The sequence below is a fragment of the Myotis myotis genome, unplaced genomic scaffold, assembly GCF_014108235.1.
Source record: "Myotis myotis isolate mMyoMyo1 unplaced genomic scaffold, mMyoMyo1.p scaffold_m19_p_1, whole genome shotgun sequence".
Classification (NCBI taxonomy): domain Eukaryota; kingdom Metazoa; phylum Chordata; class Mammalia; order Chiroptera; family Vespertilionidae; genus Myotis; species Myotis myotis.
The window spans coordinates 217,681,832-217,694,980 of record NW_023416313.1 but is presented as its reverse complement, the minus strand read 5'-3'; the positions used below and the strand labels follow the sequence as shown (position 1 = coordinate 217,694,980).

General features: G+C 44.3%; 1 protein-coding gene across 2 annotated transcripts in view; it reads left to right on the top strand.

Moving 5' to 3' along the window:
• Window positions 1-13,149, top strand: part of UNC79 (unc-79 homolog, NALCN channel complex subunit) — a 176,612-nt gene that overhangs the window by 112,637 nt on the left and 50,826 nt on the right. For both annotated transcript variants that reach the window (XM_036315970.1, XM_036315962.1), the window contains 4 exons: window positions 1,634-1,717; window positions 6,006-6,108; window positions 8,555-8,695; window positions 12,267-12,305. In XM_036315970.1, coding sequence (XP_036171863.1) covers window positions 1,634-1,717; window positions 6,006-6,108; window positions 8,555-8,695; window positions 12,267-12,305 — 367 coding nt within the window. The remainder of the gene's footprint in view (window positions 1-1,633; window positions 1,718-6,005; window positions 6,109-8,554; window positions 8,696-12,266; window positions 12,306-13,149) is intronic.

The following is a 13,149-nucleotide window of genomic DNA, read 5'->3' as shown; positions in this document are numbered from 1 at the left end:
AATTTCAACTTATTTCCCCCCAGTCTTCAAAAGGAAGAAAGAAAGAAAGAAGAAAGAAAGAAAGAAAGAAAGAAAGAAAGAAAGAAAGAAAGAAAGAAAGAAAGAGCTGGTCTAGATGACTGAATCCTACACACTATACTCAATCCTACATTTAGCAGATAGTTTCAATTCTCCTGGCCTTTATAAGGGTTGTTAACATTTTGCGGGTTTAGTGTTTTATCTTTCATTTACTGATAGGTGGTAGTGGGTACTTAAATGCCCAAAAGCCGACAGGCAAGGAGACCAGGAGGAAGACATTGGATAGCCAGTCTTGAGAGTTTGGGCGAAGTCTTCTGTCCACACCAAGAGGACTTTGTTGCTCTCTTTACTGAGATGAAGCTGTGTAAGGAACTGAGAATGAAAGCTTTTGTTTGGTTAGTTCTTTAGTAATTAAATGTCCAGCTTTTGTTCGGTTGACCTGTGGGCTCCTGAGAGCAGTTCACCATTGTACTGTTTTCTATAGCCAGTAGCTCAGCCTAAGCTAACCATTTTAGATTCTGCCTATAATGACAACCCAGTTTGATTGACTCAGTAGAGATAAAAAGGCAAATAGAGCTCAATTTCCAATCTAAATTTTAACCTTAAAAAAATCTGCATGATGCCAAATAACCCATTTAACTGAATTTTTCACTTTTCAACCAAACTTCCGCTTTGTTCATGTCACTCTGGTGTCGCAGTTAATACTCACTATTTCCATGCTGTCTGCATTTCTTTCACCTGGGTTTCCCTGGGCTGCTTTTCCATCCTCCAAGCTGGTTCTCTGGTCACCAAGTCCGACTAGAGCTTCATCACAACATTCTTGTTTTTGTTCATGCCATAAAAAGTTCTCCCCAAAGCCAAGGTCAGAGGAAAGTCAATGAACGTGTAGTTCAGTGTTAGGAGGCATAGTACGTCATACCACATACATTGATTCAGTGGCTCACTAGCCTGCAAAAGAACAGATCTAGCCATGTAGACACACCGAGAAAGACAGCCTAAAGCATGATCGAGTCCCCCAGCATGCACTGCTCGCTCACAAAGCACCTGTCTCCTCCGTCCACGTATAGCTGGCTTACTTCTCTGCTTCATCTTTCACATGAAACCAATGCTCCCGAAGCACCGCTCCCCCATTTCCGCCCCTGCCCCCTTATTCCTGTTCCTCAGTCCTCACACGCCTGTCATTTCCTTGCTACCAGTTCCACGTGTTTTCTGTATGACCATTCTGGCCATTACCCCAAATGATCACTTATGTATTTACTGATTCGCATAAAACATTTCTTTATGGCTGTAACGTTAGCCTTCTGTTTTTTCATTTCATATCAAGAGAGATGGGATTTGAGCTCTTTTGGGGGTGATAGTGGTGGAATCTGGACTACTTTTGGATGGTTTTAGATGCTCTGCTGCTATTAATTGCATTTCATAGACCTGAAGGGCAGATTTATAGTGAAACGCCAAACAGCCCTGCCCTAAAAAGTAGGATGTTTCTTGTAAATGTTAATAATCAACTATAACCATGACTGAAAACATGGCCCCAAGAGATCTGGTTAAATTCTTTGGATTGTGAATTGTGCTTCAGTTGACCACATTGAGACTGGGATGCTCTATTTGTCCACAGAACAGATACAGCCGGGGAAACGCCAATGTAACGTGCCACTGTGCCTAAACCCTGACCTGGAGGGACAGCCACTGAGAATGAGAGGTGAGTGGAGTCACAGAGTCTCAGGCTGTGAGAAACTGAAGAAACTGTATCTGTCAATCACTGAGTCGCCCAGCGGGTGCGGAAATCTCGTTTGGCAGCTCTGTGGAGTGGCTCCCACCTTTGCTCAAACGCCTCCAGGGAGCGGGAATGCATGACGTCTCTGACCATGACCAACAAGAAGCTCTTCCTCAGAGAGACTTCCAACCCTGGGGACCACGTAAAACAAGTCTGGTCTCCCTCAGCAGTCACCTGCTGCTTATTCCCCAGTCTGTCCTGGAGCACACATCCTGGGTCCTTCGGTCTCCCTCCCGATACGTGTCCGTTTTCCGTATCACCCTGAACCTGCTTCCCTGGGCATGGCCCAGCTTCTCTGTGTTCCCACCAGAATGCCGAGGTCCCTGATGAATGACCTCAGAGGTTCTTTTCAGCCTCTGAAAGGGCACAGAGTGCGCTCTTGACATTGTGCTGCTCCTAGGAGCAAGCGGAGAATGAGTCTGTGCTAAGTTCATTAGGACGTGTATTTTCAAAATTCATCTCATGGCTAATCATTACTTTCATTCTTTTTTAATTCAGAAAGCAGGTTAACCTATCATTCGTAAAAAGTAAAAATGAATCATGACCACATCTCTTAGCTAGCCCCTTAGAGCAAGCAGGCCTGCTATTCCTACCACTCTTATTTTCCCTAGGGACGAGGGGACATTTATCTCCAGATGCTGCTCACATTTGTACGGCGCTGAGTAGCAGTTATAGTCTCCATATCGGATGAGAGGAGACTCTTCTCATTTAGGGCCTAGGAAAAGCTTGTAGAAGCAGAAATCAGGGTGGTCGAGCAAACTCTGGTCCCTGTCCGTGACGTAGTGACACAGCAGCACACACTAGTGACACAGAGCACACACTAGTGACACAGAAGCACACACTAGTGACCCAGTTAGCAGCACACACTAATGACACAGTTAGCAGCACACACTAGTGACACAGCAGCACACACTAGTGGCACAGCAGCACACACTAGTGGCACAGTTAGCAGCACACACTAGTGACACAGCAGCACACACTAGTGACACAGTTAGCAGCACACATTAGTGACACAGTTAGCAGCACACACTAGTGACACAGCAGCACACACTAGTGACACAGCAGCACACACTAGTGACACAGTTAGCAGCACACACTAGACACAGCAGCACATACTAGTGACACAGTTAGCAGCACACACTAGACACAGCAGCACACACTAGTGACACAGTTAGCAGCACACACTAGTGACACAGTTAGCAGCACACACTAGTGACATAGCAGCACACACTAGTGGCACAGTTAGCAGCACACACTAGTGGCACAGTTAGCAGCACACACTAGTGACACAGCAGCACACACTAGTGACACAGTTAGCAGCACACACTAGACACAGCAGCACACACTAGTGACACAGTTAGCAGCACACACTAGTGACACAGTTAGCAGCACACACTAGTGACATAGCAGTACACACTAGTGGCACAGTTAGCAGCACACACTAGTGGCACAGTTAGCAGCACACACTAGTGACACAGCAGCACACACTAGTGGCACAGTTAGCAGCACACACTAGTAACACAGCAGCACGCACTAGTGACACAGCAGCACACACTAGTGACACAGTTAGCAGCACACACTAGACACAGCAGCACACACTAGTGACACAGTTAGCAGCACACACTAGTGACACAGCAGCACACATGGGGTGAGGTGATGAGAACAAAGATGGCGAGGCACTTCCACGGTAAATGAAGAGCCCGTTGATGCCGCGTGGGGACTGAGTGCATGCGTGCTGGCTTTACCAGCGGTTCTCAACCTTCCTAATGCCGCGACCCTTTCATACAGTTCCTCATGTTGTGGTGACCCCCAATTTCATTGTTACAAATTGAACATAATTAAAGTATAGTGATTCATCACAAAACAATATGTAATTATGTATGTGTTTTCCGATGGTCTTAGGCGACCCCTGTGAAAGGGTCGTTCGACCCCCAAAGGGGTCGCGACCCACAGGTTGAGAACTGCTGCTTTAGACAGACCAATCCTTTATGCTTTCTCTTATCTCCCAGGTTCAAAATCTCCAGCTTGGAAGTTGGGCTTTGGAGGAGGTCCCCTCTTTATTCTAAAGTTTCTAAGAACCTTCTATTTCTGTTCCTAGTTCCGTATGGCATGCACGCTGGGTATTTAGTAGGGGAACCATAGGTGGTGGCACCAGAAGTGTTGCCAACAACGGGGGATCATGAGACTGCCTCTAATATTGCAGACTTAGTGGTGACTCAGCTATAATGAAAGGTAGCCGCGGCCTATGGCTTCCTTTTGCATTTCCCGCCTTCTCTTGGCACATTGCTCTTTGCTCTCACATCACTAGCTAATGTTGCCCTATGGGAACCATTGCCCGTAACTTAACCGATAATGCTTTTATAGGTGACTGCCAGGAATATCACATCACACATTCTGCGTTGTCCTTTGAAAAAACAACTTCACGCTGCTATTGTCAAAAATATCTGTTTGTGGTGTTTGTACTGGATAATAATCGGTTAAAACCACCCAAATGATTTTGATTCCCTCCCTTTTCTTGACTTGAATTGTGATTTCCGCATTATAACAATAGGCAGTGATCTTCTCAAAGCCTTGACTCAGGCTTTTAAAATAATCAATTTCTTATGTTTCTGGTAAGACTGTGCATATATCACCATATATCTAGCGGGCTGAATTTTTCCATGTTTAGCATAGGCATTTTGGAATCTGGTAGACATGGTCTGTCAATATGAAAAGTATGTGGAGTGTTGGGTTTAAACTTTCCACGTTTTGGTTTCATGCTCTTTACATTACCACTTAACAATCAATCTTGTCTTCTTTTATCTTGGCCCACTTCTTGCCTTTTCTACTCTTAATCAATTTACACTTATGCTGATAATAAATACTGTTGCTTCCATTCCAAACTACATCTTTAAGAACGCAACTGGAGATCTTTGTTATTGATACACTTGGGTGCACTTAGGAAAGAGCAGCATCTCAGAAACGGCTGATAAATAAGCGGTAAAATTTGGATTCCCTTTTGGGTTCTTTAAATGTAACATAAAGGTATTTTCAGATCCTTTCCTGGCCTTTGGGTCTGCAGATCTCGGGCTTCTGAGCAGCACATTTGGAGCCTTTGATCAGGAGAGGGAGCCTGGCCAGCCTGGCAGCACTGTGCCTCTTCAAAGTCTTCCATACCATTCTCTCCCTCAGATTGACGCACACTGCCTGCCCACTTGGCTGGGTCTCTAAAATTTTTATGTCAGTTCCTTTGGAAACCAGTTCTCTGCATCATCATCTTTCCCCGATTGAGGAAAGATCATACAGCTATGTTTTGTTTTTCAGCACCACGTTGCCAGTTCCTTGATGAAAAACAGATTCTTTCACGGCCATTGGGTTTCCTTGCCTCCTCTCCTGCTTGGAGAGCTCAGAGTCTCGGCTGTTTCGGAGAGCAGAGCGTGCCTCTGCACCGTCACTCTGGGATTCTTGGAGAGCCTCGTTTCCACGCTCCCGGACACGGGCCCCACACTGCTGGCTTTCTTGACGGAGAGCAGTCTCCTACTCCAGCTGTACTCATCACTAGACCACGTTGCCAAGTTTCCTGCCTCAGATTTCTCTGACGGCATCAGAGCCCCAAATTTTAAATTGTGTAGTATTGATTGGCTGAGGACACTGGCTGATTCTTTCCCAACACTTGATATTTCATTTTTAAATGTTTCAGTTTGAAAAATGAAGTCTTTTGCTTTGGGGCTTATCATATTCATTTCCAAAGTAAAAAAACATCCGGATATTTCTCAGCTCAAACATCTCCTCTTACTTAGGGGTGTGGAGCTCTGGGATCCTATTCCTTTCCCAACGTCACAACATTTTAGTGTTAGTACATATTTGTGATTTTAGAAACACTATCGTAAGGGCAGCTCCCATTTATGCCTAGCAAATAAGGCCATAACTCATTTAGGGGAGTCGAGTAGATTTTCCCTCCTTTTTCATCTTGGTCCTAGTACCCTTATTGGCACCTGAACTTTTTGTAATTTTTTCAAGGTCAAGAAGCAAAGGGAGAGATAGGAACCTGGCTTTTAAAGCCATATGAGCAGAAACAAATCTCAATCTGGGATTCATTTTACTCTTGAGGGTGTGGGCTGTCGACGCCACTTCCCTGTGAATGTGATCTTGGGAGGATTTATGAGGAGAACGGGCTTTTCCTGGCCCCACGAAACAGATGTTTACTCACCATTTGTCTCTGCTGCTTGCCCAGGGGCCACTAAGTCCAGCCTGCTGTCAGCACCCAGCATCGTCAGCATGTTTGTGCCGGCACCCGAGGAATTCACAGACGAGCAGCCGACGGTGATGACTGACAAGTAAGCGCACACAGTGGCTTCCTTCGCGGTGTTTGCAGAATGTGAGAGTTTGCTCCCTGTGATTATGAGAAAGCATCAGAGGAGGCATGCTATAATTTGTTCTTCAAGTGACTGTAGCCATAAGTGTTGGGATGCATTTATTATTCTAGAAACACGGCAGCAAATGACTCCACTTATGCAGAGTCATTTTAAAAAACTTGGACGAATGCAGATAACATCCACTTACCAATGATTCCAACAGTAATTTCACACAAATAAAACCCCTCAACCAGAAGCTTCAAATTGCTAGTATGGGATAAGTTGGAGACTTGATCCTTATTCCCATTCTACCAGCAGGATCTGTTCTCTGAATCTCAAACTGGTTATGTCCTGGTTTGTCAGCCTTCAATATCCCCAGATTTCGTATAGGATAAACTCCAAATGCCTTCACTTACAAAAGGCCCATTTGATTGTGAAGGTATGGCCTTGCCACTCCTCGCCGGGAACTCTTTGTCAAGCTCCCTCTTCGTCTCCAGAGCATGCCTGGTGTGTGCTCTCCTCTGTGATTTCATTGGTGCCCTTCTCTTTGTATTATCTCTGCCTGGTGAACTCCTAGTCATGCTTCAAAACCTAGTTTAAGGCGGATTCCCTGATCCCATAAGGCAGAATAAGTCATGCCATTCTCCAAGTTTCCATAGTATTTGATGCATCTATCTATTTTACCACTTATCACAGGGTATTTTAATTGTTTAGTCGTTAGCACATACATGTTTTATCATATATTGTGAGTTCCCTAGGATCTGGGACACTTTCTTTTTGTGTGTATTAATCCTCACCAGAGGACATTTTTCCCCATTGGTTTTTAGAGAGAGTGGAAAGGAGGGAGTGAGAGGGAGAGGGAGAAAGAAGGAGAAAAAGAAACACTGATGTGAGAGAGACACATCCTTTGGTTGCCTCCTACATGTGCCTTGACCGGGGCCGGGGATTGAACCTGCAACCCAGGTACATGCCCTTGACTGGGAATCGAACCTGAGACCCTTTGGTTTACGGGCTGATGCTCTAACCACTGAACAACACTGGCCAATGCGGGACTGGGTCACTACCTTCTATTTTATTCGCTAAGTTCTCTACACATTGCCTGGCACATAAATGCTTATTCGGTGCCTATGATAAAGAATAAGACTTACAGGGTTTTAGGTTTGGAGAGATCTCATTAGAACAAGGAGACTGCCTGGTAAAAGTGACCCAAGTAACAATGGGGTAGGCTTGTGACAGAAGGAGAGGAGGGAGGGGTGGAAGCGGCTGGTGCAAAGATCCAAGTAGCTGGCCCCAGCTGACGGGCATCACTGAAGAGGAATGGCGCCTGTGTGGAACAGCTCCTAGGTGTGTCCACATGTGGGGCACCTCGCTGCTTGTGGAGGACTCCTCCTGGCTTCTGCTTTGGTGTAGTTTCCCCTTGTGTGCTATCCTCCAAGTCCAGTCTCTCCTAGTTGCCTTCCTGCTTGCCTGTGTCTCCATTCCATTTATCGTTTTGGCTACAAATGTGAATCCTATCTCTTTAAAAAGTCAATTTTTAGGAAATATTTCTATTCTATTCTATTCTATTCTATTCTATTCTATTCTATTCTATTCTATTCTATTCTATTCTATTCTATTCCTATTCTATTCTTTAGAAAGTTTTTGGATGGAAGGGTCACGGTAGCGATCATAGCTCAGGTTCCCTTGCTCTTCCCAATAGGCTTTCCCTTCACATTATAGAGCTCCCAGCTGTGGCTGGAAATAAGAGCGTTGGCTTTGTTGAGATGAATTAAATTGAGCCTGCATTAGATAAGACGAGCAATAAGTCGTAAGCCAGTTAAGAGCAAGTGCCATTGTGTTTCTCTCTCTCTTTTTCCCCCTTTTTTGCTCAATCCCTCCCCCTGTGCCATTGTGTTTTTACATATTACACTCTGTAAGCGTGGTGACTTCATAAAACTGACCTGAGAGGTAGAAGAGCCTGCTCTCCAGGCTCCCCAGGCTTTCTAGAGTGTTCTATTGACCTCAAAATAGGACATTTTTAAATTTAAAAGCTTAGGAAAGCTTCCATTTGTGTCTAGGCGTTTTTCATTTCAGCAAATGAAAAATATCTAGTTTCTGACTCTCCCTAGCAGTGCCTTCACATGCATGAAATCCCTCAGCTAGAAGCCGTAGACTTAGTCCAATAGGCGCTCGTTGTAGGTGTCAGTTCATGTGTAGGCCAGATGTTTGTGAGCTGAAAGGATGTTTCGGTGGTCAAAGCAACCCCCCTGGTCTCTGCCATGCATGCCATCTGCTTCTGTGTCTATGGTGAGGGTGGCATGGGGTCTCCTATTTATTGTTAGAGTGAGACCCTGACCTCCTTTGGGGGACTTTCACCAGAAAGGGGATTTGTTCTCTGTTGAAACCACTGTTGGCTTTCATGGAAGGCACTTCTCTGTTTCCCTTGCAGATGCCATGACTGTGGGGCCATCCTTGAGGAATACGACGAGGAGACGCTCGGGCTGGCCATCGTGGTCCTCTCCACGTTCATTCACCTGAGCCCGGACCTGGCGGCCCCGCTGCTGCTGGACATCATGCAGTCCGTGGGGAGGTGAGCGCGGCCTCTGTGGTGCTTGGTGGGAAGGAGCCTCATTCAATTCATATATTGAGATAGAAGCTGCCAGTTCAAAAGTGAAACATTTAGTAATCTTATGATGCTTGATCTTGGGGTCCACTCAGACCAATTAAAAAAACAACGGAATGAACCAGACTTTTGGTGAATTTCCCAGCTGTGTAGGGTCCACGAGTCCCAATGCCAGAGTGAAGCCAGAGGAAAACGCACCAGGAAAACTGTTGCTTGTTGTCTGTTACTCTGTGAGCTACTGGAGGTAACAGTGCTCAGAACTGTGTGAGTTCAGAGAAACCGCTTGTTAGGTTTGAGATGCTATTCTTGTTCCTCTCCCTTTGCCGGTTTTAAGAGGGTTCTCTGGGCATTTTGTAATCTTGGGGTGGCTCACTTAATTATGCAGTTGGGGCGCTGGCATGTGGGGGGGCAGAGCCGAGGGGAGCGTGGCAGTGTCACAGTCCTGACTCCGAACAAGGAAGGATGCACACACCTTGGGGGCAGGGCCTTCCTTCAGCCCGACCGAGGGAAGAGGGAAAGAAGCTGCTTTGAAAAGCTTCATGTTCAGAAGCTCCCATTCAGCAGGTAGGGCCTGAGAAGAAAAGTGAAGTATTTTATGAATATAAGGGAGGTTCAATTCCAGTAACGAATTGTAGCCCTAGCACGAACGACTTATAGAGGATGGACTGAAATTCCACTGGAATGTATTCCGTTTCCAGTCTGCGTGGGCACGAAGCTGGGCGCTGTAGGCTGTGGGCATGAGACCGAGCTGTTGCTCTCAAGTGCTTTGTGGCTTAGTTGTCGAAGAGGACGGCGATGTGTGGACCAACTGGGTAGCCAGACAAGATAGGACATGACTAAGAGCTGTAATGAGGGGTATGTGCGGTCAGTGCTATAGAAGTTTAGGGTAGAAGTGATTTCTTAGGGAAGTTCTCTGTGGAGGAGGCAGGGGAAACACTGGATTCTGCGAATTCTTGGTATTACAGGGAGGGAAAGAGCATGAATCTTAATGGAGCTTAAATTTAATTTTTTTAATGAAGAAATTATGATTTCAAGTTAAAAACAAACAGGAAAGCATGGAAAACCCCTTGGCCCTAAAAATGTATGACTACTTTATCTCCCTTCCCCCAGTTTCTCTGTGGTATCCTTAGGAGTATATACAAGTCAGAGATGGTATAACTATTCTACCTTTCACACTTACAAATAGCCAATATGGAAAGTAAGCCATGAACATGGGAGGTGGGGAGATAAGAAAAAATGAATTATTTCATTTAAACCCTTGATTTTAACCTCATTATAATAATCATGGAATAAATTTTATACCAACTATCAACAGTACTGTGGAATGAGAGTTTTTATTAATGCCAGGTCACAATTTCTACTCGAATACTTTGCCGTGTTACAACAGGTAGGATTATTGCTCTGGTCTGGTCTGTTACCATCTCTTTGGAGTAGCTGATCTAAGTAGTAATTGATATAGAGGGGTTTTATTTTTTGATTTTACATTAAGAGAGAATAAACCTTGTTCAAGCATGGCCAACTGTTAAGATGGAAACACAAGCTTTAAAGAAAAGTAAAAGAAAAACAGCAGACACATTTAGATATATTTAGGTATATATATACACACACACACACACATATATATATATATATACACATATATACATACACATACATACAAAGGGTTTTAAGTAGGCTTAAATCTCTACCTCTTTTGGGGAGACTGGGAGAGAGCATTTAAATCAGGGGTGGGGAACCTTTTTCTGCCAAGGGCCATTTGGATATTTACAACACCATTCACAGGCCATATAGAATTATCAACTTAAAAATGATGTTGCTATGAAACAAGCTCCTTGATTTATGAATTTCGAGTCCTGCCTGCTGTTGCCTTGGCAGGGCCAGACCAAATGATACGGCCCATGGGTTGGACGTTCTCTACCCCTGATTTAAAGCAAGTTTCCAGAATTCTTAACCTCTACTGATTCAGCAAACCTGCCAATAAAACAGATTCAGCAATCACCTGATTCAGGGCTTCCTTGAATGCCTCTCTTCCACAGGAGGTCATGTGCCTGCACGAACAGTGGTTTATTTATTCTAGTCCCACAGGAACTATTTCCAGGGTGTTCTACGAGTATGTGAGTTCAGCACAACCCTTTCATTTATCACCCAAGCCTTTCCAAATGAGTTTGTATTTTGCTCCCTATTTACATCCCTCTTAAAATTTACCCACCCTGTCCTGGCCGATGTGGCTCAGTTGGTTGGAGCATCGTCCTGTACATCAAAAGGTGGTGGGTTTGATTCCTGGTCAGGGCTACATACCCAGGTTGCGGGTTTGATCCCTGGTCGTGTGTGTATGGAGACAACCAATCGATGTTTCTCTTTCACTCTCCCTAAAATCAATAAAACATATCCTCAGGTGAGGATTAAAAAAAAAGTAAAAAATAAAATAAAAAATTACCCACCCCTTTTTCTAGGTACAGCCTTCAAGGTCACATTTACTGCATCATTAATTACTTTGATTTCACTTGCCGATATTTATCTTTTCACTGTGGTATCATTAGCATGAGAAGGCCCATGACCAAAGCAACTGGGAATAGTGTCTGGTGTTAGAGGTTGCTGGACCCTCTATTTCTCTCCAGATGTGTTCTTGGCTCAGATCACTTTCTTGTGGTCTTAAGCAAATAGATTTGTAGCATTTTCTTTATTTGTTTGTTTTTATTTATTTTTTATTGATTTCAGAGAGGAAGGGAAAGGGAGAGAGAGATAGTAACATCAATGAGAGGGAATTGTTGATCAGCTGTCTCCTGCACGCCCCCTACTGGGGATTGAGTCCACAACCTAGGCATGTGCCCTGACCAGGAATCGAACGATGACCTCCTGGTTCATAGGCCAATGTTCAGCTACTGAGCCACACCAGCTAAGCTGTTTCTTTAATATCTTACTGATCATGGCATGTTTTTCTATACCTACCAATTTAGTAGATTCTCCTTCTGTACCTATAGATAGTTTCCACGTGTATAGAACCATATAGTTATACTTTTCAAAAACTTCATGTTATATAATGATTACTTACCCTAATACATTTTTCAGTTTGTCCTTTCAACTTAAGAAATAGCTGACAGATACCCCTGTTACTCATTTTACTATCTTAGAGAGGCGTTTACAATTTGCGATTTGTTTGTTAGGGTTCAGAGGTTGTATACGAAGAAATGCATTTTGAGTTAATATGGGGTGGGGTGGGCCAAACGCTATCCTCACACCTCTCTGGCCTGGCTATAGAGGCCATTTTGCAGATTGGCTGGGCGATATTAAACCAACTTAACTGTATGCATTTCCGTGGGAATATCTGATTTGTTGCAGAAATCAGCTCTCAGAAACTAGGTTAAGTTGAACCCTGTAGCCTGACCACTGTGCGGGCCCTCTGTCCCTGGTCAAGGGAATTGTCAATGGTCTCACATGTCTCGCTGTCTAAACCAGATCCACACGGTCCTACCGCAGTACTATGCACTTCATCATGAAGGCCTAAGATACTCATGGACTCTGTTTACTTACTTCCTAGATTGGCATCCAGCACTACTTTTTCTAATCAAGCAGAAAGGTAAGGTCCTAAAGTGAGCCCAAATCTCACTTTCTTTTTGTCTTTTGTGCTTGTCCATCCTGTTTCTAAAGTAGCAGAGTGTGTACCGTGGAAGGAATATTGTTAGTTCCGTTGCTGTTCCCCAGAGCACGTGTCCATTTTCTCTTCACACCTTCATTCATTCCTTCATGCGTTCACTCATTTTACTCAGTAAGTATTTTTGAGCCCACTCTGTACCAGGCATTGTGCTAGATGCTAGATTTCAACTCGGGGCAAAATGGACATGATCCTGACCTTGTAGGGCTCACAGACTGTCTTGGAGGCAAACATGAACAAAACATTTGCACGCGTTTATACTTGTAAACAGGACTGAGTGCTATGAACAAAAAGTGTAGTGAGACATGTGTAACATTCATTTATTCAACAAGCATTTATGGAGTGACTACTAGGAACTGAGGATATGGTAGTTAACAAAACAGCCAATCCTGGCTCTCATAGAGCTTATATTCTAGTCGGGGAGGCAGACAATAAGCAAATTAATGAGGAAACTGGTATGTAATTTAATATCAGTTAGTGCTAAATGCTATGAAAAATAATCAAGTAAGTCTAGGAGATGGAGAGCTACTGAGGGTAGTGTTTTAGATATAATAGTCAGGGCAGCCTCTGAGGAAGTGGCCTTTGAACAAAACCTGATAAAGGGGAGGTGCATACATGCAGTGACTAATAGAAAGAATCTTCCAGGCAGAGGAAGCAGCAAAGACCGTAAGTCAGGAGAGGACCTGGTGTATTTGGGGAACAAGACTAATGTAGGCTGGAGCAGAATGAGCAGGGAAGGAGGGGTAGGGGGTGAGATGGCAGGGGTAAT